At 42.3% G+C, this 20,754-nt stretch overlaps 1 protein-coding gene across 1 annotated transcript in view; it reads right to left on the reverse strand.

The window, feature by feature from the left end:
- Positions 1–20,754, reverse strand: part of TENM2 (teneurin transmembrane protein 2) — a 1,185,834-nt gene that overhangs the window by 151,885 nt on the left and 1,013,195 nt on the right. The window contains exon 9 of the mRNA XM_049774568.1: positions 15,343–15,548. Coding sequence (XP_049630525.1) covers positions 15,343–15,548 — 206 coding nt within the window. The remainder of the gene's footprint in view (positions 1–15,342; positions 15,549–20,754) is intronic.

A 20,754-nucleotide genomic window follows, 5' to 3' on the forward strand; every position in this document is an offset into this window, starting at 1 on the left:
TCCAGCAGAGTTCAGCCTCCAGCACAGTTCTTAGTGATTTTTTCTTCTTGTTTCAATGGCGTTCTTTCCTTAGAAAGAGTGCATGGCCGCTCTGCTTCGCTATGCTGCCGTGCTCTACAGGAGCCTCTTTTTGGCCCACTCCAAAGAGGTTCAAGCGACAGGACAGGAGACAGACACACAAAGGCAGCACTCACAATTTCTCACGGTCGGGCCCCACTGGGCAGGCATAGTTTTGTAGATTTTCCCAGCCTGACGTCACAAACAGGGCACCTGACTTTGGCAAAGTACTGCTTATAGCCGGTTTTCACATTGTGAAGCAGTTCCTTGGTGTGCCCGCCCTTGAATGAGCCTCTGGGAGAGCGAGTTTTCTGGAGCCTCTTTTTGGCCCACTACCAAGAGGGTCAAGCGACAGGACAGGAGACAGACACATACAGGCAGCACTCACAATTTCTCACGGTCTGGCCCCACTGGGCAGGCGTCGTTTTGTAGATTTTCCCAGCCTGACGTTAACAAACAGGGTTTATTTATTTATTTATTTGTTTACATTTTTGGGTTTTGGGCCACACCTGGTGAATCTCAGGGATTACTCGTGGCTATGCACTCAGACATCGCCCTTGGCTTGGGGGACCATATGGGATGCTGGGGATTGAACCTCTGTCTGTCCTAGGTTAACACATGTAAGGCGAACACCCTACCGCCTGTGCTACCACTCTGGCCCCTGTTTGTTTTTTAAATAGCTGATTGCCATGTACTCAAACCCATTACAGCAGCTTTTCAAATTAAACTCTGGGCCACCTTAAAATATCACAAATCGGGGCCAGGCGGTGGTGCTAGACATAAGGCACCTGCCTTGCCTGCTCTAGCCTTGGATGGACCGGGGTTTGATCCCCCGGCGTCCCATATGGTCCCCCAAGCCAGGAGCAACTTCTGAGTGCATAGCCAGGAGTAACCCCTGAGTGTCACCGGTGTGGCCCCCCCAAAAAAAAATCACAAATTGCCGAAATGCCCAGATCCCACCGCCAAGAAGTGATTATTAAAAGTCAGACTCACAACAGTTTTCAGAGCCAAGATTTCCCCCATCACAGGAGCCTGGGTGTGTGTGGATCCAGATTTTGCCTTTTGTTCTAGTGGGATGTCGGCATCTCTGGATAAATGACAACACTGAACTCAAAGGAACGCTCTAACACCTGACACAAGAGCCCACACAGGAGCTGCCTGGGAGATATTCACTTTCTTATGAAGTACTGCAGTGCCCCCCCCCCCCCCGCCATAATGAACCATAAGTATCCCAGAAGAGAAACTAGAGAAACTAAAGGGATTGCTCTTGAGAAGGTGGAAACCTTCCCTCTGACTCTTAACAAAGTACTATCGACAGTTAGTTTCCCACTTCTCCCTAGATCTCAGAGGTCATGGCTGTTTATCTGGGACACCAGGCCTGATTTAAAGTGCTCTGACAAACTGGTACAGCTGTTGTCACAAACCTTTGTTCCTTTGCAACCCTCGTGGTGTCCAGCCATGAAAGCCCTGGCCTACAAATCTGAGTGGCTCTTCCTCTGTGCTGGCGTAAGAATATACTTCATTTGGGGTGGGGGTATTGGAGATCAAGCCCATGAGAACCAGTGGAGAGGAGACGACTTGTGGAGGGCCTCTGCTCAACATTAATGTGGCTATTTGTCGATGCTTGCCAAGTTGGGCTCTGCACCTGCCTTGTCATGTCTGAGTGCCTGCAATTACTGTCTGCTCAAACAAATGAGTCTGGGGTGAGGGCAACTGTCAGAGAAGGGAGTGGGCCTCAGGTGAGACTGGCTGTTTGGAGCAACTGCAGGCTCATGAGGGAAGAACCTGTAGGCCAGGGATGCCTAAAGAGGGAAGGTAGTGGGGTCTGCAGCCCAATTTATTGTGCTTTGCTTATATCCAAAGCACTGGAGACCCTCTCAACTGTCATTGTTTGTCTATTTTGTTCTTTGAAGGGCCACATTTGGTGATGCTCAGGGCTTACTCCTGGCTCTGCACTCAAGGATCACTTCTGGTAAGGCTTGGGGAACTATATGGAGTGCCACAAATCCAACCTAGGTGAATTATATGCAAGGCAAGCACATTACCTGTTGTATTATTTCTTTAGCCCCCATTCTTTGTCTTTTAGGCCTATAGTTGGGCCTCTTAGAAACGTGTAAAGCAAGAATGCCTGGAGGTAAAGTAGATGGTCAGAGCCAGGCTCCCTACAAATGACACCACAGTCCTCTCATTTAGTTACCATGACAGTGAAATAGCCACTTATATTCTGTGTGCCTAAATTTATTTGGGGTTAAAAGGGGCCAGATAGTTAGTACAATGAGTAGGACACTTGCCTTGCATGAAGTTTATCTAGGTTCTATCCCTGGCACATGGTCCCCTATTCTCCATCAGGAAGGATCCCTGAGCTTATTGCCAGTAGTGAGCCCTGGGCACTACTGAGTGTGGCTCCCAAACAAAACCAACAATAACAATGAAGATAATAAGACCTTTTTCAGAATAGCACTGTGAACATGCAAGGGCCCACTAACATCCAGGGTTTAAAACAGCACAGAGCCTGTATATGCAGATCAGCTTCAAATACATCTATCACGACTGGGATTCATTGCTGTATCTGATCAAATGGGAACAAATGGGATTTACTGCTGTAACTGATCCATCTGGAACAGAGTCTGATCAACCCATAGCAAATGAGCAAAAAGCTGAATCTGTTGGTAAATTCTAATGAAAAGCAGTGGGATCAAATGCAGTCATGGTTGTCTTTATTAACAATCACATGTGCTTGTTTGTTTGTTTTGGGGACTCACCTGGCAGTATTCAGAGGTCACTCCTGGCTCTGTACTCAGAAATCATGCCAGGTGGTGCTCAGGAGACCACATGGTATGCTGGGCACATTGAATCTGGGTTGACTGGGTGCAAGACAAGTGCCCTATGCACCGTACTATCACATATGCACTTTTTCATGGGCTTCCTTGGACTCATGAGCAGAGGTGCAGTCATAATGGGCAAAAGCTGAACTGCAGAGCACACATAAGAGGAGAGGCTAGGCAGTTTACACAAATGCATATGCCAAGATGCCAGAGTTGGGGCTGGCTAGGAACCTCACTGGACTCTGTGCATGTTTTGTTTGCAGGGAGCTGGGGGATCTGGTCCCTGCCATTGCATATCTGGTCTCCTTAACACGCCACAAGTAATCTCCAAACACTGAGCAGGAAGTAGTCTAAATCCTTATGGGTGTGCCCCCCTCCAAATATAAACTAAAAACTAAAAGATTAGGATTCCAGAGTTGGGTTCCTTGGGTTACTATAATTCAATTTATAATTTTTTTCTGTTTTAAATTTTGGCCCACACCCAGTGGTATTCAGGAGTTACTCCTGGCTCAGCACTCAGGAATCATTCCTGATGGTTCTTGGAAGACCTTATGCTGGGATTGAATTCAGGTTGGCCAGGTGCAAGGCAAGTGCTCTCACTCCAGCCCTATGATTTGACCTTTGTAGCTCTCAAATGGTGCAAGAGTTTTTTCCTTTGAAGGGAAGGAGCAGGAAAGGGAATCAATCAATGCTGCTGTGCATGTATTCAGAGAAGAAATGAGGAGAGATGGGAAGGTGCCCAACTTTTGCCATTTGTACTTGGCAATCTTTATGAATTCTTAACACCTAAGCGTGGGCACTTAGCATTGAAATTGAAATGAAATCTAGAAGGACCATCCACAAACATACCATTCCATGGAGTAGAAAAAAGTTACACACTGGGACCCTGAAGTTTTCACTATTAAGGTGAAATTACTCCTTTACCATAATCCTTCACCCAGGATCAACTGCCCCCTTCCCCACATGAGGCTCCCACTTTCTTTGCTCAGGGATCCTGAATGGAAGCAGGTGGGTCACGTCTCTAGGGAGATCCAGTAGAGAAAAGTCAGTGAGTGGTTGAGGTGTACCTGGTAAAGTAGTTCTGAGCCAGGCCCACCTGATCAGGAGACACTTTATCAATATTAGCTGGGCCCAACAGAAGTTATTAAGGTTTTTTTGGGCCAGAACATATTTTTACATATCTCTGGTTCTCATAGACAAGGAACATACAAAAGGTATTTGTGCAAGAGTCAGCTTGTCTAAGCTCTGAGCTCTGCCAGACAAGCAGACATCCCAGGCACAAACAACTTGGAGGACACAGCTTCCAAGAGCAGGTGAGGTCCACTGGACCAACCTGGGCCCCCTATGGCCACCCCATCCCACATGGTAAGTTTGTGCTCTTGGCTTCCTTGGAGAAAAAGAGAAAGATGCAATGAGAGTTCACTGAAAAGCAAGTTCTCTGAGTTGGAGAAAGGAATAAATCTAAGCTGGCAAAAACTAATATGACTAATAGTTTTCTATAAATTTGTATATTTTTGGGAAAATGTCCTTAGGGGAAATCAGGCCAATGAGGATAAAGATGAATGTTTCCTCAGCACACTTTGTCCAAGGCTTGCGGACTCATTGGAGTATTTGGTATAAGCATGAAGGCATGGTTCATAGTCTCTCTGCCTGTTGCTGTGCAGACTTTTGCTGGCAATGGAAAGAGGAACCCATGAGGTTGGGGGTGAAGCCACAGGAGCTGTGAGTCCCCTCTCTTTCCTCCCACCTCTGGAGGTCACTGGCTGAGGGCCCCATAATCTGAATAATGAACAAGGCTATTTTTGTTTTTGGGTTTTTGGTGGGTGGGGGTTGTTTTTGGCCACATCCAATGATGCTCTGGGGTTACTCCAGGTTCTGAATTCAGGAATTACTCCTGGCAGTGCTGAGGGGGGGCATATGGGATGCTGGGATTGGAATCTGGGTTGGCCATATGCAAGGCAAGTGTCCTCCCTACTAGACAGTTGTTATAAAATTTGCTAAAAAAGAATCTGGAGATAGTATGTGTGTGTGTGGGGGGGGCAGGGGAATAGGCAGGGGACAGAAGACCTGTCAGTGGGGCTCCTAAGAAGTGAGGGGTCTTGTAGGGAGTTCAGGTCAGTCACACACCTCATTCATCAATATCTGACCTTATTTTTTTTATCTCACAAAGAATTTTCTCAGGCTCGCCATATCAGGAGCTTCCATGATAAACTCTTAGGCCAGCTTGCTGGAACTTTTGACCCTGGCAACAAGGTCACTAGGGTTTCCCTAGCATGTCTTGATCTACTGCCATGTCTGAGAAAAAAAGCCTGTGACTTCTGATCCACTTCTTTTTTCTAGATAAGATTGAGCACATTTGGTATAGTTTGTGGTACATAGCAGCCTACCCACTCCCCATGTGCCCCCTTCACTCCTGAGAACTTGAAATGAAAGATAAAGAACTACTTGAACAGTCCCAGTCTTCCAAAAGGCTCTGTTGACTGCCACAAAAGTGATGCTTAGAGAAAAACAGAGCCCAGCTATTTACATTCATAAAGATGAAATAAACGCTAATATTCAGTTGTTGTGGGGCTCAATAAGGTGAAATGGGCACTTTTCTGCTAATTGAACCTCTAGGATTATGGTGGGTTTTGTTGTTATTTTCATTGTTTTAGTTTCATACCCAGTGGTGCTCAGGCCTTATTCCTGACTCAGGGATCATTTCTGGCAGGCTTGGGGGACAATGTGGGATGCCAGGGTTGAAACCTGGGTTGGCCATGTACAAAGCAAACATCCTACCAACTTAATTTATATTTTATTCTTTTATTCCAGTTCATTATTTATTTTTTATTCTTAATTAAAAGCACATACATACACACATAAACCCTGAACAATTCTTGGTGTTGGGGGTTATTATTGAACTGGTAAATCTTAGGAGACCATATATAGTGCCTGGATAGAATGGGGCCTATGCCAGGAAAGTGACTTACCTTCTGTATTATTTCTCTACCTTTGTATTTTCTTTTAAATAAAACTGCATTATTTGGCTTATTAAAAATTTCATACCAATATTTAGCAAAAGGGAACAGGTTCAAGTTACATATTCTAACTTTCTTCACTTTATGGTGCTTCCTATTGACACTCTGTTCTTAAACAAGAAACTAGAAAAAAATCAGATGTTTAAACTACACCATTGATCAACACAAATGGGTTTGGGACCATTTAGACACTGACTTCCTTGTGTTAAGGAATCTGTTAGTCCACTCAAATGCTGTAAATGCATCTTCTCTTCCTCGTGATTTTACTAATAATGCCTTCCCTCTCTCTAGCTGCCTTGTTTGTGATCACACAGACTATAGCACATATTCCAAAATATGTGTTAATTCAACAACTGTCGATTAGTCTTTAGCTTGAAGAAAGGTCACATAAACATTTTTTGACTGTATGTGTGGTACGGTAAAAAGTGTTTTTCCTTTCTTTCTTTCTTTCTTTCTTTCTTTCTTTCTTTCTTTCTTTCTTTCTTTCTTTCTTTCTTTCTTTCTTTCTTTCTTTCTTTCTTCCTTCCTTCCTTCCTTCCTTCCTTCCTTCCTTCCTTCCTTCCTTCCTTCCTTCCTTCCTTCCTTCCTTCCTTCCTTCCTTCCTTCCTTCCTCTCCTCCTTCCTTCCTTCCTCTCCTTTCTTTCCTTCTTCCTTTTCTTTCTTTCTTTCTTTCTCTTCTCTCTCTTCTTTCTCTCTCTCTCTCTCTCTTTCTTTCTTTCTTTCTTTCTTTCTTTCTTTCTTTCTTTCTTTCTTTCTTTCTCTCGCTCTCTCTTTCTTTCTTTCTTTCTTTCTTTCTTTCTTTCTTTCTTTCTTTCTTTCTTTCTTTCTTTCTTTCTTTCTTTCTTTCTTTCTTTCTTTCTTTCTTTCTCTCGCTCTCTCTTTCTTTCTTTCTTTCTTTTCTTTCTTTCTTTCTTTCTTTCTTTCTCTCTCTTTCTTTCTTTCTTTCATTTCTTTCTTTCTTTCTTTCTTTCTTTCTTTCTTTCTTCTCTTTCTTTTTCTTTCTCTTTCTCTCTCTTTCTCCCCCCTCCCTCCCTCCCTCCCCCCCCTCCCTCCCTCCCCCTCCCCTTCCTTCCTTCCTTCCTTCCTTCTTCTTTTTTTTTTTTTTTTTTTTTTGGTGTTTGGGCCACACCTGGTGGCACTCAGAGGTTACTCCTGGCTCTGCACTCAGAAATCACTCCTGGCAAGCTGGGGGAACCATATGGGATGCCGGGATTTAAACCACCATTCATCCTGAATCAGCTGAGTGCAAGGCAAATGCCCTACTGCTGTGCTATTTTACCGGCCTTGTAAAAGGTTTCTTGTAAGAAGATCAACCAATCACTTACATAATTAACAATTACTAACCCGAATAGACAGATGATTGCCAGGGACATGCAGAACTTTCAAAATGCCCAATATGCATTTTATAGGGACTTTCCATTGCAAAGTCTACTTCTGTAATTGCCACATGACACAGAACCATGAGGAAAATGAGGCTAGGATGTTGAGTTGTGTGTTCATGGTCACTCAGAGAATGTGCAGCAGAGATGACAATATGGACATCTTCTGATTCCAGTATTTTCTCCCCTCAGTCACGTTGGCTCTCACTACCTCTATAAAAAGCTGCTTTTGGCAAGTCAACTGGAACAGATTCTGAAGCATGGGAAATTAAAGCAGGTAAAAACAAAATTCTATTATCGCAGCTACTTGGATGAGACTACTAAACTGCATGGGTTTCTGGTCAGAGCATACTCATTTGATGCTACACAGTCAATAGAATATCACAATATCTCTCCCCTTCTACTCTCTCTTTCTCTCTCTCTCTCATTCTCTCTCTCTCTCTCTCTCATGGCGAACCAGCCAATCCTTATAGAACTTATGTTTCTCAATTGGTTATGCCAATAGGAACAAGGAATTCCACAGCAGCTTGAGATGTCCATGAAGTCACCTGGGGCTACAAGAAGCTTGGCATGTATTTGGGAGCAAATGGAGCTCGTCAATGCAGGTAATAGTGATGAGGGAATGTGAGAACATACACAAAGTCATCCTCTTTCTTTTCTTTTACATTTTAGGATGCGCCTGCATACTGTCCCTATCTGAAGTCTGTGTAAGTCTTTGCACTGTGTCTTGCTTCTCTGACCCCCCAACACAGGCTTGGCACCTAAACTGGCAGCTGGATGCATGCCAGCTTGTGCCTATTCATTTCCTTTCCCTGGGAATCTGAAGGGGAGCTATTTCTAGAGGACAATCACTAGAACCACCAGTGTCTTGGCAGGAGACGACAATGTGGGGTAGCCACTGAAAGAAGACAGGACTATTTTTGCTAAGAATTTGAGTTGTGAGTGTCAGAGCAGCAGGGAAAAGGGGCAGGAAGGAGAGCTATCAGTCAGTTCCAGAAAGATGCCAACTGGACCAGACATCACTACTGGCTCAGATAATGCTGAGGAAGAGCACTGGGGTGCCTGGGAAGAGTGTCAGAAGAAGCACTTCCCCCAGACAAGCTCCCTTCATTCAACACAAAGCAAAGCTACCCTCACTGTTTTTGTGGTGGAGATACACTCATATTTCTCCAATGATGCCCATTAAAGGTTCCTATGCTGTAAGTCTTTTATCTTGCCAGAGTGGAATCAGTGAAGCCTGGAAGTCAAGGAGAAGTCTGAAAAGTCTGCATAACTTCCTGGAGTAATGCCCAGCTAGAAATTATGGAAATGCCCCCCTGGGGGTCTTCTCTTTGTCAGAATCAGAGTCTTTTATTCTTTTTTTGGGGGGGGTCACCCTTGGCAGAGTTCAGAACTTACTACTGGCTCAGCATTCAGGGATCACTCTTGACAGTTTCAGACAACCAGAGAGGGTGCCTTGGACTGAATCCAGGTTGGCAACATGCAAGGCAAATGCCCTACTGGCTATAGTATTGCTCCAGTGCTAGGACTAGAATCTTTTAGAAGAGATTTGATTTCTAAAGTGGGATTTACTTCTGCTTGCTCAGAGGCCATACTAACTCATGTCTAAATCATCAGCATCTAGGTGAATGCATTATTTGTTTCTGGATAGATGGAGGCTGCAACAATGGCAACTTTATATGCAATTGCATTTGGCCATAAAATCTTACATAGTCCCCTGCTTAAAAAGAAATAATTATTTTTTTGCTTTTCTTTTTGTTTGTTTTTTATTTGGGTCACACCCGGCAGCACTCAGAGGCAGCACTCCTGGCTCTACACTCAGAAATCAACCCTGGCAGGCTTGGGGGACCATATGGGATGCCGGAATTCCAACCACCATCCTTCCTTATGCAAGACAAATGCCCTACTGCTGTGCTATCTCTCCGGCCCCAAAAGAAATGATTCTTTGAGTATCTCCTAGAGCTACAATTTCAGGCTGTAAGGATGAACTGGCCAAGAAGCTTTATTTTTTTGTTTGTTTGTTTGGGGGCCACACCTGGCAGCACTCAGGGATTACTTCCTGGCTCTGCATTAAGAAATCACTCCTGGCAGGCTCAGGGGAGTACATGGAATGCCAGGGATTGAACCTAGATTGACCATGTACAAGGCAAATACCCTATCACTCTGGCCCCAAGAACCTTTATCTTGAGAGCCAACACTGATCAACTAGTTTTGGCTATGCAGAAGTGTCTGTTGGAGATATTGATGCTGGGAGCTCAGGAAGAAAGGAATGTGGCCATTGATTAGCAATATCTGCATGTGCTGAGGACCAAGACATGGTAGTCTGTCTGCTCCATGTTCATCAATGAGCTTATAGCTTTACATTCCTCCTAGCAAATGTTCTAGATGAATACCTTTCCAGCACCTTTTAAAGACAGCTTCGACTGGATATAATGGGCAATTAAGGCTGCCTTCCCTCCATTGGTATGTTTTCCTAAAGCATTGCTTTTATGTTCTTGCTGGATTTGAAAGCAAATGAAGCAAGAAAATCCCTACTTGGTTTTCCTTTTGCAAGTCTACTTCTTATTGGAAAAGAAAACCAGCTGGGAGTGATGGTTGGGGGCTAATTTCTCCCAAGTGGTATGAGTTATAAAGTCTCTACTTGGACAAGTTACAGGAGAAGGTGAGAAAAAAAATTAAGGAAAGAAACCTGTCAGGTAATGTCACCTTTTCACTGCCCACATTAGGGACATCACCTTTCACCATGCCAACGACTTCCTGAGAAATACAGTAGTAGGAAGAACAGGAGAAATAGCTGCTGGTACTGAGATAATGGTCAATCTACCTCTACATACACACACATACACACATGCACACACACATATACACATGCACACACAGATGTCTCCTAGTGATATTTTAACCAACTAACTTGATAACCAGAGCACCACCTGAACAGAGTGCGTTTGTCTATAGATTGAGCAAAACTTATCCATGCAGAGGGGACACTGCTCATACCTTTCATTTTCCAGAAAAAAATCCACATATCATCAATGCTACTAATTCATACTTTCCAAGTTCAGAGTCTACTTACTGCATGGTACAATCATTACTGCTAATCTCAGAATGTTTGCTTCATACCACTTATAAACAATAACCCTGTCCACAACTCATCTCCCCTCTGCCTCTGTGTATTTGTCCATTTTGGCACTACGAGTGGTATCATATAATACATAGCTTTTGTATCGCCTTCTCTCTTTTAGCATACTGGGTTCCATTTGTAACCCTGGAGTTTGGGGTTGCCTATAAGAATGCCATGCTCTAGGCACTTTAAAATGGAAAATACTATACACACAAATAAATTCTTATCTAATAGAGAATGGAACACACAAATCTTGTAGTGCAATGAGACCTTATACCCTGAACATTGACATAATGACCGGGCACAGGCTTCAGAAGAATGGGCATTCTCCATTTACCCCTGAACCAGGGAAGCTATCTATGAAACATCTAAGGTTTTTTATAACAACACCTGGAAGCAATCCTCTACCAGGGAAGACCCTACCGCTGCTCTGACATCGATCTACTCAAAAGAGACTTCCCTTAACACTGAGAAGACTTAAGAACATCAATGATCTGCATACTGGACAGGGCTTTCTCCATTGCCCTTTAATTGTGAGGTGAAACTCGAGGATGCTCCACGTCCTGACTTCCATGTAGAATATGCAGATTCCAGGATCTTTAATACAGAAACATGATACCAACAACAGAGACTGTGAGAAAAATAAAAGTGTGTTGGCACTACAGACAACGACTTGGATTGGACAAACTAGTTTGCCTGGAGCCTAGAGTTGGTCTTATGCCAGGAAACTTCAGGGGTAGGGTCTCCTTGTATTTAGGCCAAGGTTTTCCCTTTCCATGTCCCCCATATTTTGGTCGGCCTATGCAAACAATTATTGCCACTCTAACACCGATTTTACTGTGCTCCTTTGACTCATCCTTTAAAAGAAAAACCCACTTTTGAGGTTAACTTAAACTAATATGCATGTGCATGGAAATGTAAATAAGTACTATGTCTTCAATATTTAAGGAGTTACATAAGTTTCATGGCTTTAGATTGCTTGATAAGAAATATGTATTACAATCTGGGGACTTGGGGGACAAAGTAATTGTTCATGGGTTCTGTTTTATTTTTCTTAATGTTCTTTGGCTGAAAGTTCAATGTTAAGATATCAACAAGGGGACTTCTATGAATTCTGTTTATGGGTGATTGTCCCTCCACTGTAACTTTACCTTGTCCTCTTTCTTTGCATCTTTGTTCTCATAATTAAAAATAAAAATATTAATTAAAAAAAACATACACTTTATCTCTAGGTAATACCTCCATTTAGGAATTGAAGCACGTGATCATTCAGATCATTGAAGCAGTACCTGAGATGTACAGACTTAAACCACAGGCTTGATTCTTCAAACACTTTTAATTAAACCAGCATTCCCTTGCTAGTCTCTCCTCTCTTCTTACTACTTTTCTTTTCTTTTTTTTTTCTTTTTTTTTCTCTCTATTCTGCTTATTACTTTTTTTCTCTTTCTCTTCCCCTTTTCTCTCTAAGGTATTTTCTTTTTTCTCTTCCTTCATACCTTTCCCATATAACTTCCCCTTTGTCCCGTCCGGAAATCCAACTATCCCTTTACCCCTCAATCCCATCCAGATTTTCCACCATATTAAAATTTTTCACCCTCAGTCCTTATTCTATTAGGCATCAAGATCGACCTCCTACTCAACGAACCAGTACTCTGCACCCAGGCGAGGGGACACCCAGATAAACCCACACCTTGTCTCCTGAAAGAAAAGACAGCCAACTCCCCTGTGGACTCATGCTGCGAGGCCCTCCCTACTAACTCTCCCTAACGCGGATTGTTCCTTGAAACTGGGCCTAGCTCCAAAAGTATCCCCATTGCAAGAACTCTTCCAAGACCTCCCTGCCGCAAATTTTAATAATTGAAAAAATTGTAATCAAATTTTTGTTGTTGATTTTTCCTTTCAGTTCATGATTGCCCCCAATTTAACGTTTTTTTGCCTGTTTCACTAGTTTATCTCCCCCATTGTTTTACATTTGTTTCTTTAGTCCTAGTACCACTGTGCTTTGGTTGTTTTAATGCCTAAATTGACTGTTAGATCAAAAATTGCCTTATTACCTCTTAAATATAATCTTGTGTCTCTCCCCGCTGCAGTACAAAAATCAAACACTGCCATCACCCTAGCCTTATTAAAAGGCCTAGGTGTTATTGGTGTAAGCACAAATATTTATTCATTGGTTCATACTCTAGAATCTGCTAATGCCTTATAACTGTGGCTAAAAATGTTTACAAACTTAAAGAAGTTTACACTACTGTTGATTTCCTAGCAAAGAGTGCAGAATAACCGCCATGGTTCAAAATTAACATTTTTTTGAGGGAGGGGGGAATTTGTGTCATCCTTAGAGTAAAATGTTGCTTTTTAAAATAAATTTGGCTTAGCTAGAGATAGCATTCAACACATAGAGGATAATTTAGTAAATAGACAAAAAGATATAGAGCAGAGTGAGAGCTGGTACAAAAATTGGTTTTCTACCACTCCATGGATAACAACAGTGCTCCCAGCCTTTTTGGGGCCCTTCATTGGATTTATGTTGCTAGTTTCCTTTGGTCCTTGGGCTTTTCACAAACTCACCACCTTCGTAAAGAATCAAGTGGATGAAGCAACCAGAAAGGACTCAAAGGTTCTGTACCAACAACTATGCACCTCAGAAGACCAGCTGACACCTGACATCTCCCCTCCTGCCAACTCTCCGCCACTTAAGTTTGAAGTTATTGAGGAGCTGGCGCATAGACCTCAATCTGTGCCTTGCCAAGCTTTGGAAACGACTGAATCAAGGGTAGCAGATGCGGTGACTGGAAGCCCCACACCTCTTCACCCAGTGTGGCCAGTCCACCGAGGCACGTCTGTCCCTTCTATATTGTATACTAAACAGGGGGAGATGTGGGAGATCGAGCACCCCACATATCAAAGGAACTCTGAATGAATTTTCCACCGCCTGTCTGATTCAAGCCACAAAAGTTTGCATAGCCCCGAACCAACAGAAAACTCTGCAAATAAATTTAGCTCAGCACAAAGAATCTGGCTTAACCAGATGCCTTAACCTCTCCATGGAACCTGTTTTTGTAACTGCTCTCAAGTATGTAGTTATTGATATGTTTTTGTAAAGTTTAAATTATGATCCTTATTGCTTGCACAAAAGATAGATCTAAATGGAAAATAGGCTAAACAAATAATTGTATTTGCGTAAATATCATTTAGCTATTTGTTTAAGAATTTGCTTCCCCTCCCCCCATCATGCCAGGTTCCTCTTTATCCTTCCCGCCATCAAAATGTGTTTAGGCTCCCATTGGTTAAAATTGTTGTACTTGTACAAATCTGATTGGTTTATGTTTCAATCCTATGTTACTAAAATAGGCCCTGGATTGAGCTATTATGAAAGGGGCCCTAGGGCTACTGTGAAGGTTAGAAGCGCTCAGGCCATGGGGGTACTGTTGGAAAGTTGTGTGCAGAAATAATGTTAACCGTATATTAACTTCTGATCTTCAATAAAAATAAGCTATTATAAAAAAAAAGGAAAAGAAAAAAATATATGTACATACACATATATGTGTATATATATGTGTGTGTATATATACTTATACAGAGAGAAAAGAAAATATCTCACTCAGATGCAGCAGGGCAGGAGGAAATTAGGGAAAGTGGTGGCAGAAAACATACACTGGTGAATTGTGTTGTGCATTGTATAACTGAAATTCAATCATGTATACTTTGCAACTGTAAAAAAATACTCCTGACTGTATTGTGAACAACCTGTATTATGGTCTTTAAATAAAGCAATTTAAAATGTCAAAAAAAAATTGTCAATAGAATTTGAAAACAAACAAACAAAAAAAGAATGCCATGCTCCCTTTTCTTGCCCACACCCTTTATTCTGGCCACTCCTGGTAGTGCTCAGTGGCTATTCCCAGGTTGCTATTTGTGGATCACTTCTTGGTGGGGTTGTGAAGCCACATGAAGTGCTGGCGATCAAATCCTTGTCTCCCACATACAAAGCATGCACTCTCACATATCATTTTTCCCATTTATCTGCTGATGCACTTTTGGATTCTTTCCACATCCTGTTGATTCTGAATAAAACTGCTACAGGAACATTTATGTATATGCTTTGATGAGAAATAAAATGTCCACTGCCAGAGCAATGGTACAGTGGGTAATGTTCTTTCATGTATTTCACATTGCCAAACTGGGTCCTATCCCTGGTATCCCTTGCAGGGGTCTCAAACTCGCGGCCCACGGGCTGCAAAGAGCCCTCCGTGCAACATTTTGTGGCCCTGCCCTAGAGGAATCTGTTTTTGTTTTGTTTTGTTTTAGTTGTTTGGGTCACACCCCCCCAATGTTCAAGGCTTACCACTGACTTTGCTCTCAAGGATCACCCCGGCTTTGCCTCCTGCGGCCCCCAGGTAAATTGAGTTTGAGGCCCCTGCATGGTCTCCTGAGCCTTCTAGGAATGATCCTTGAGTGCAGATCCAGGAGTAATCTGGGCACTTCCAGGTGTGCTCTCCTTCAAATAAAAGGCCAATCTCTGTACTCTATCTAGAAATGGATTGCTTTATTCTGATGGTAATTATTTATAAAATTAATTTTTGGGGGGACATACCCAAGTGGGTACCTAGGGCTTACTCCTGGATCTGTGCTCAGAGATCACTCCTGGCAATACTTGGGAGACCATAGGTGGTATTCGGGGGATTAAACCCAGGTCAGCTGCCTACAAGGGCAAGGTCTTACCTACTGTACTTTTTCTCTGTCCCTTTTGTGAAAATTCTGAAGACGCATCAAACACTTTTGTACTCTAGCTGCACTATTAATAGACACATACCAAAGAGTCATGGATTTCATAACCACCCCAACCACGACAATGCTTGTCCCTGCATCACAGCCGTCCACATTGGTGGCAAGTGGAACTTCAAACAACACATCCATCATGGCTGCCCTGCATGAAGTCTTACCTGAGCATGTGAAGGTGGCAGTCCCCGCCGGATGTAGACCCCAAAGAGTGCATCCTTCCCGAGTGAGACATTGAACTTTAAGAACTGGGGCTGTCCAATGTGGATCTGGGACCTCCAAAACACGCCTGGGGGAACTTCCTGAGTGATTCTCCGGCCAACTTCTGCCTCGCCGCTGTCTATGCTGCTGTTTCTCATTGACCAGGGCACTGAAAAACAGCAATGCGAAGAGTCATGAAAGGGCACACACAGTGTGGCTCTCCATTACTGTTTTATTATATGTCTGTGTTTAGGGTTTTATTTTTTAGGGACACACCTGAAAATGTTCAGAGCTTACTCCTGGCTCTCCACTCAGGAATCACTTCTAGTAGGACTCAGGGGACCATATGGAATACTGGGGATTAAACCTGAGTTAGCAGATTGTAAGGCAAGCACTCTGCCCACTGGACTCCAGCTCTTCATACCAAATATATATATTTTTTGTTGGGCCACACCTGGTGATACTCAGGGGTTACTCCTGTCTCTCTGCTCAGAAATCGTTCCTGGCTTGGGGGGGGGGGAGGAGAAACCATATGAGCGCCGGGCATCAGTCGCACACAAGGCAAATGCCCTACCACTGCACTATTGCTTCGGCCGTACCAAATTTTCAAATGATTCAACTAACTAATGCACATTTCTCTTTCAGCCATGCTTAAACCATTAAGATTTTACATAACAAAGCTATGAACTCATCATGGTCTCCACCTCCTGGGCATCTGAACAACTGGCACCAGATTTCCCAAAACTTCAGTGACTGCTCTTTGCTGATCAAATATAAGAAGACCGAGTCTGAGAAGCACATGCAAAGCTTCCAGCAATTCTGAAATGTGACTCAGATGTAAATCGGCAGGGAAGGGGAGAATCATATTAATTTGGCACCACATTGAATTCTCACAGCCTTTAATTATTCTTTCCAAGCCACAAACAAGTCCAATGTGCTCTGACATTTTCATAAATTAAAATAAAAAGCCACAGTGAACAAAAATCGGTCCAAAGTAAATAACTGAGTAGAGAGTGGGAGTTCTCAATCTGGCACACCAAATATTGATAATGACCCCCTCTTTCCTGAGTCAGAGAGAAGGGGGTCTTATCCCTACAGAAGTCACCCTTGTCTCATGAATGCATTAGTGCTGCTCTCCCTTCATTATTTGAAGCCTCATATTGAAATCATCACTTATCTCCACTTAGGATTTTAATATTTGGAGTCCCTGAAATACCAATTATTAGTATAGGTCACAAAATCATCAGTGAGGCTGCCTATGCCTCCTGCCTGGAGGCACAGTGAGTTTTCTGGGGGAAAATGCAGAATAAAGAGAGCAAAGGAGCAAGTCACAAGATGACATACCAAACTCATCAAGCTAATCTAGATGGTTCTCTAGTTGTCACCTGTGAGTAGGGACTACCAAGTCACCTAGAATAACTCATCTCCACTCATCCTGAGAACCTGGAAGACAAAGTTCAAAGGCAGAATGCATTCATATTGGGGTTTGGAAGAACTTCTTTCTGTTGAGGTTCCCCATCATGGATCCATTTGGTGGGTCTGCAGATGGAGAGATTGCACACAATGGCAAACTAGCATAGAGCATCAGTCTGCCAGGAGTGGGCACAGCTCAACATTTTCATCTGTGTCTGCCAAACACGTTCTCTTCAAAAGGCTTGGACAGTTGGGATTGCTGAAATGATTAACTACTGTCAGGGAAAGCTCCTAAAGCTGCCAGACTCAGGGGTCTGGCTCTGTCCCTCTCCAGAAACTGTATCAAGGCAAGAGAATGTTATACTTTGGGAAGCCATTTCTTCATATCCACTGCTGGTGGGAATACCGTCTAGTTCAACCTTTATGGAAAGCGATATGGAGATTCCTCCAAAAACTGGAAATCGAGCTTCCATACGATCCAGCTATACCACTCCTAGGAATATACCCTAGGAACACAAAAATACAATACAAAAATTCCTTCCTTACACCTATATTCATTGCAGCACTATTTACCATAGCAAGACTCTGGAAACAACCAAGATACCTTTCAAAAGACAGATGGCTAAAGAAACTGTGGTACATATACACAATGGAATATTATGCAGCTGTCAGGAGAGATGAAGTCATGAAATTTTCCTATACATGGATGTACACGGAATCTATTATGCTGAGTGAAATAAGTCAGAGAGAGAGAGAGAGAGAGAGAGAAAAACACAAAATGGTCTCACTCATCTATGGGTTTTAAGAAAAATGAAAGACATTCTTGCAATAATAATTTTCAGACACCAAAGAGAGAAGGGCTGGAAGTAACAGCTCACCTCATGAAGCTCACCACAAACAGAGAAGAGTTTAGTTAGAGAAATAACTACATTTTGAACTATCCTAATAATGAGAATGTATGAAGGAAATAGAAAGCCTGTCTATAGTACAGACGGGGGTTGGATGGGGAGCAGGGAGACTTGGGACATTGCTGATGGGAATGTTGCACTGGTGATGGGTGGTGTTCTTTACATGACTGAAACCCAAACAACACAATCATGCATGTAATAAAGGTGTTTAAATAAAAAATATATTAAAAAAATGCAGAGACGCCACAGTCAGATTGTTGAACATTTTTCCAACCTAAATGATCAAAATTAAAAATAAAAACAGTGACTCAGTTATCTCCTATTCCCATATTTTAAAGTGAAGATCTTTTTTAATTATTTATTTATTTATTTTGGTTTTTGGGTCACACCCAGCAGTGCTCAGGAGTTACTCCTGGCTCTACACTCAGAAGTTGCCCCTGGCAGGCACAGGGGACCATATGGGATGCTGGGATTCGAACCACTGTCCTTCTGCATGCAAGGCAAACACCTTACCTCCATGCTATCTCTCTGGTCCCTGAAGATCATTTTTTTAAAATTTAGCTCAATCAGATTAAAGAAGTCAATGGCACTTAAAAGTAGGAGAAACAGTGGTTTGGAGGTTAGGACGAAATTCAGAACTTCTAAGATGATAAAACCAGGTAAGTTAGAAACCTTAGATTTCATCACATTTTTAAGAAGAGAATTAAAACTAGTGGGTGTGGTGTGGTTCAGTTCTTCCAAGGAGGCATATGGGTTGGTTTCTCAAACATTCAACATATTTTTTCTTTCTGTTTTGTTTTTAGGTGATACTCAGTGGTGCTCAGAACTTACTCCTGACTTTGCATTCAGGAATCATTCCTGATGGAGCTTGAGGCATCAGATGAGGATCATACTCAGCTCTACTTGCTGTACTATCGCTCTAACCATAGTCTGCACATTTTTGGTTTCAGGCCATACCCAGCAGTGCTCAGAGCTTGCTTGTGGCTTTGTATTCTGGGATCACTCCTAGGTGTGGAGGACCATATGGGATACTGGGGATTGAATCCAGGTAGATCATGTTCAAGCATCTTCCCTGCTGTACTATATCTTTAGGCTCTCTTCAAAAGGCTTCAAATATATATACACATATATAAATATATTTATATAAAATTTTATATTTATATAAACAAATAAAACTGAGCTACTTTCCCATCAGGGAGGGAAAGTTGGAGAAGCTTACATCCCTAACTGAATGTGTGCCAAGTTGTAGTCATTCCTATCTTTTGTCATTGTACGTGGGATAATCAATATTAGTTATATCAAGGGGTTGTTAGGAGGATTTGATGAATTAATTTGCATAGAGCTCTTAGAGTTTGGGATACACAAAGTATCACATAAAAATAGTCGCTATCATTATATTTAAGGCCATAAATGTAGATCATGTCATCTATTTTGCAGAAATAATAACATACCCAGGTGAAACACTTGTTATAATGACAAGTGGCTGAGAAGCACTGATTTACTATCAATTGGAGATGAGTTTTTCCTTAAAAACATTGCTTCTGAAAGACTCCCGAATAAACACTCTTTGGGAAAAGGAACATCATCATCATCATCATCATCATCATCAACTTAGCAAGGAAATGGAGTGATAAAAAGATCCCTGAAGATCCTCTTGAAGGATGCCCAGAAATCATAGACTGACCAGAGGTTAAAGAAATTCATTAAAATTAAAGATGTGGAAAGAGATGCTTCATCTTCAAACTTAATCAGACTGGCATCCTTGCTCCATCTGTTGGGCTTTGCAGGGTTTTCTGGGTTAATGACAGGACTCGAGAGAGAAGCAGAGAGCAGCACCCATGAGTGTACTCAGCGGCAGTGGCTGCATCTCTGCATGGATTCTGATAGCTAGAGTCAAACGTGGATATCAGAGTCACTCCACAGACTTCCGGACCATGCTGGAAGCCCCAAGGAGGCTCAGGAGTTTCAGGTGTAGGAATCTTCTGGTTGTGGAATCTCCCACACTTTTACAAGACCCCCAACTTTAGAATACTGCCATAACAGATTAAGGGGACTACTCAAGATTTTTACTTTTTCTTGTACACAACATGTTGCTTAATCTTTCTGCACCTCTTTACCATGCAAATATATTTATATGTGTTTTTTCAATCAGAGACAATAATAGTCATAATCTTTTAAGTGGGGGAATAAGTGGGTGTATACCAAGAAGGACCAATAGTGCATAGAGTACAAAGAGATATAAGAAAACATCTGACTTAATAGTAAAAGATTTAAGTATATCTGTGACATATACATATGTAAATTTAAGCATATGTATGCATGTATTTGTGTATCTAAATATGAGAATCTAATTCTTTTTCTGTTCTTTTTTCTATCATTATCCCCCCCCAATGAATTACAAAGTTATTTGTTATTAACTTTCCAACACTCATCCCTTCACCAGTGTTCAGTTCTTCCACCAATGTCCCCAATTCTTTTAAAAGCAGAACTATTTATATGTAGCTGCAGTGCAGGGAGTAGACTCAGCTCCAGGGAATGCTGGGAATCAGGCACTCGTGGCTAATTGGGGCAGGATCTTGGAGGAGCCAGTCTGGCTATGTTATTGGTAACACTGCTAAAATGAACAGTGGCAAGATTTGGATCAGCTGCATCTTTATTCTGATGCCAAGTTTCCTCCTTAGACTGTCTAGTGTCCCCTGCTATGGCTCAGCAGTTATGGAGCAGAGTGGCTGGATTTCCTGTATCTTTCTCACTCATCACAGTGTGCCCTGATTATCAGCCAGGCTCAGGTATTCTCATTCTTGGTGGTTAGCAGCAGGAAATCCACAGGTGCCCTTTCAATGCTTACTAACTAGAATCAGCTTTCATCTACCCATCTGCTAAGGGCATTTTAGACCCCACACTCTGACCATTACTTGAAATGAAGGCTTTAAGAGGTTTCACTATACCTACGTATAAATAGATTTTGCTTTTAAAAGAAAATTACCTTTTCCAAATCTTGACGGCACTGCATACTATTTAAGGCATCCTTTCTCATGAATTCCTTTGAAAAAC

This window comes from Suncus etruscus, chromosome 6 (assembly GCF_024139225.1).
Source record: "Suncus etruscus isolate mSunEtr1 chromosome 6, mSunEtr1.pri.cur, whole genome shotgun sequence".
NCBI classification, from domain to species: Eukaryota; Metazoa; Chordata; class Mammalia; order Eulipotyphla; family Soricidae; genus Suncus; species Suncus etruscus.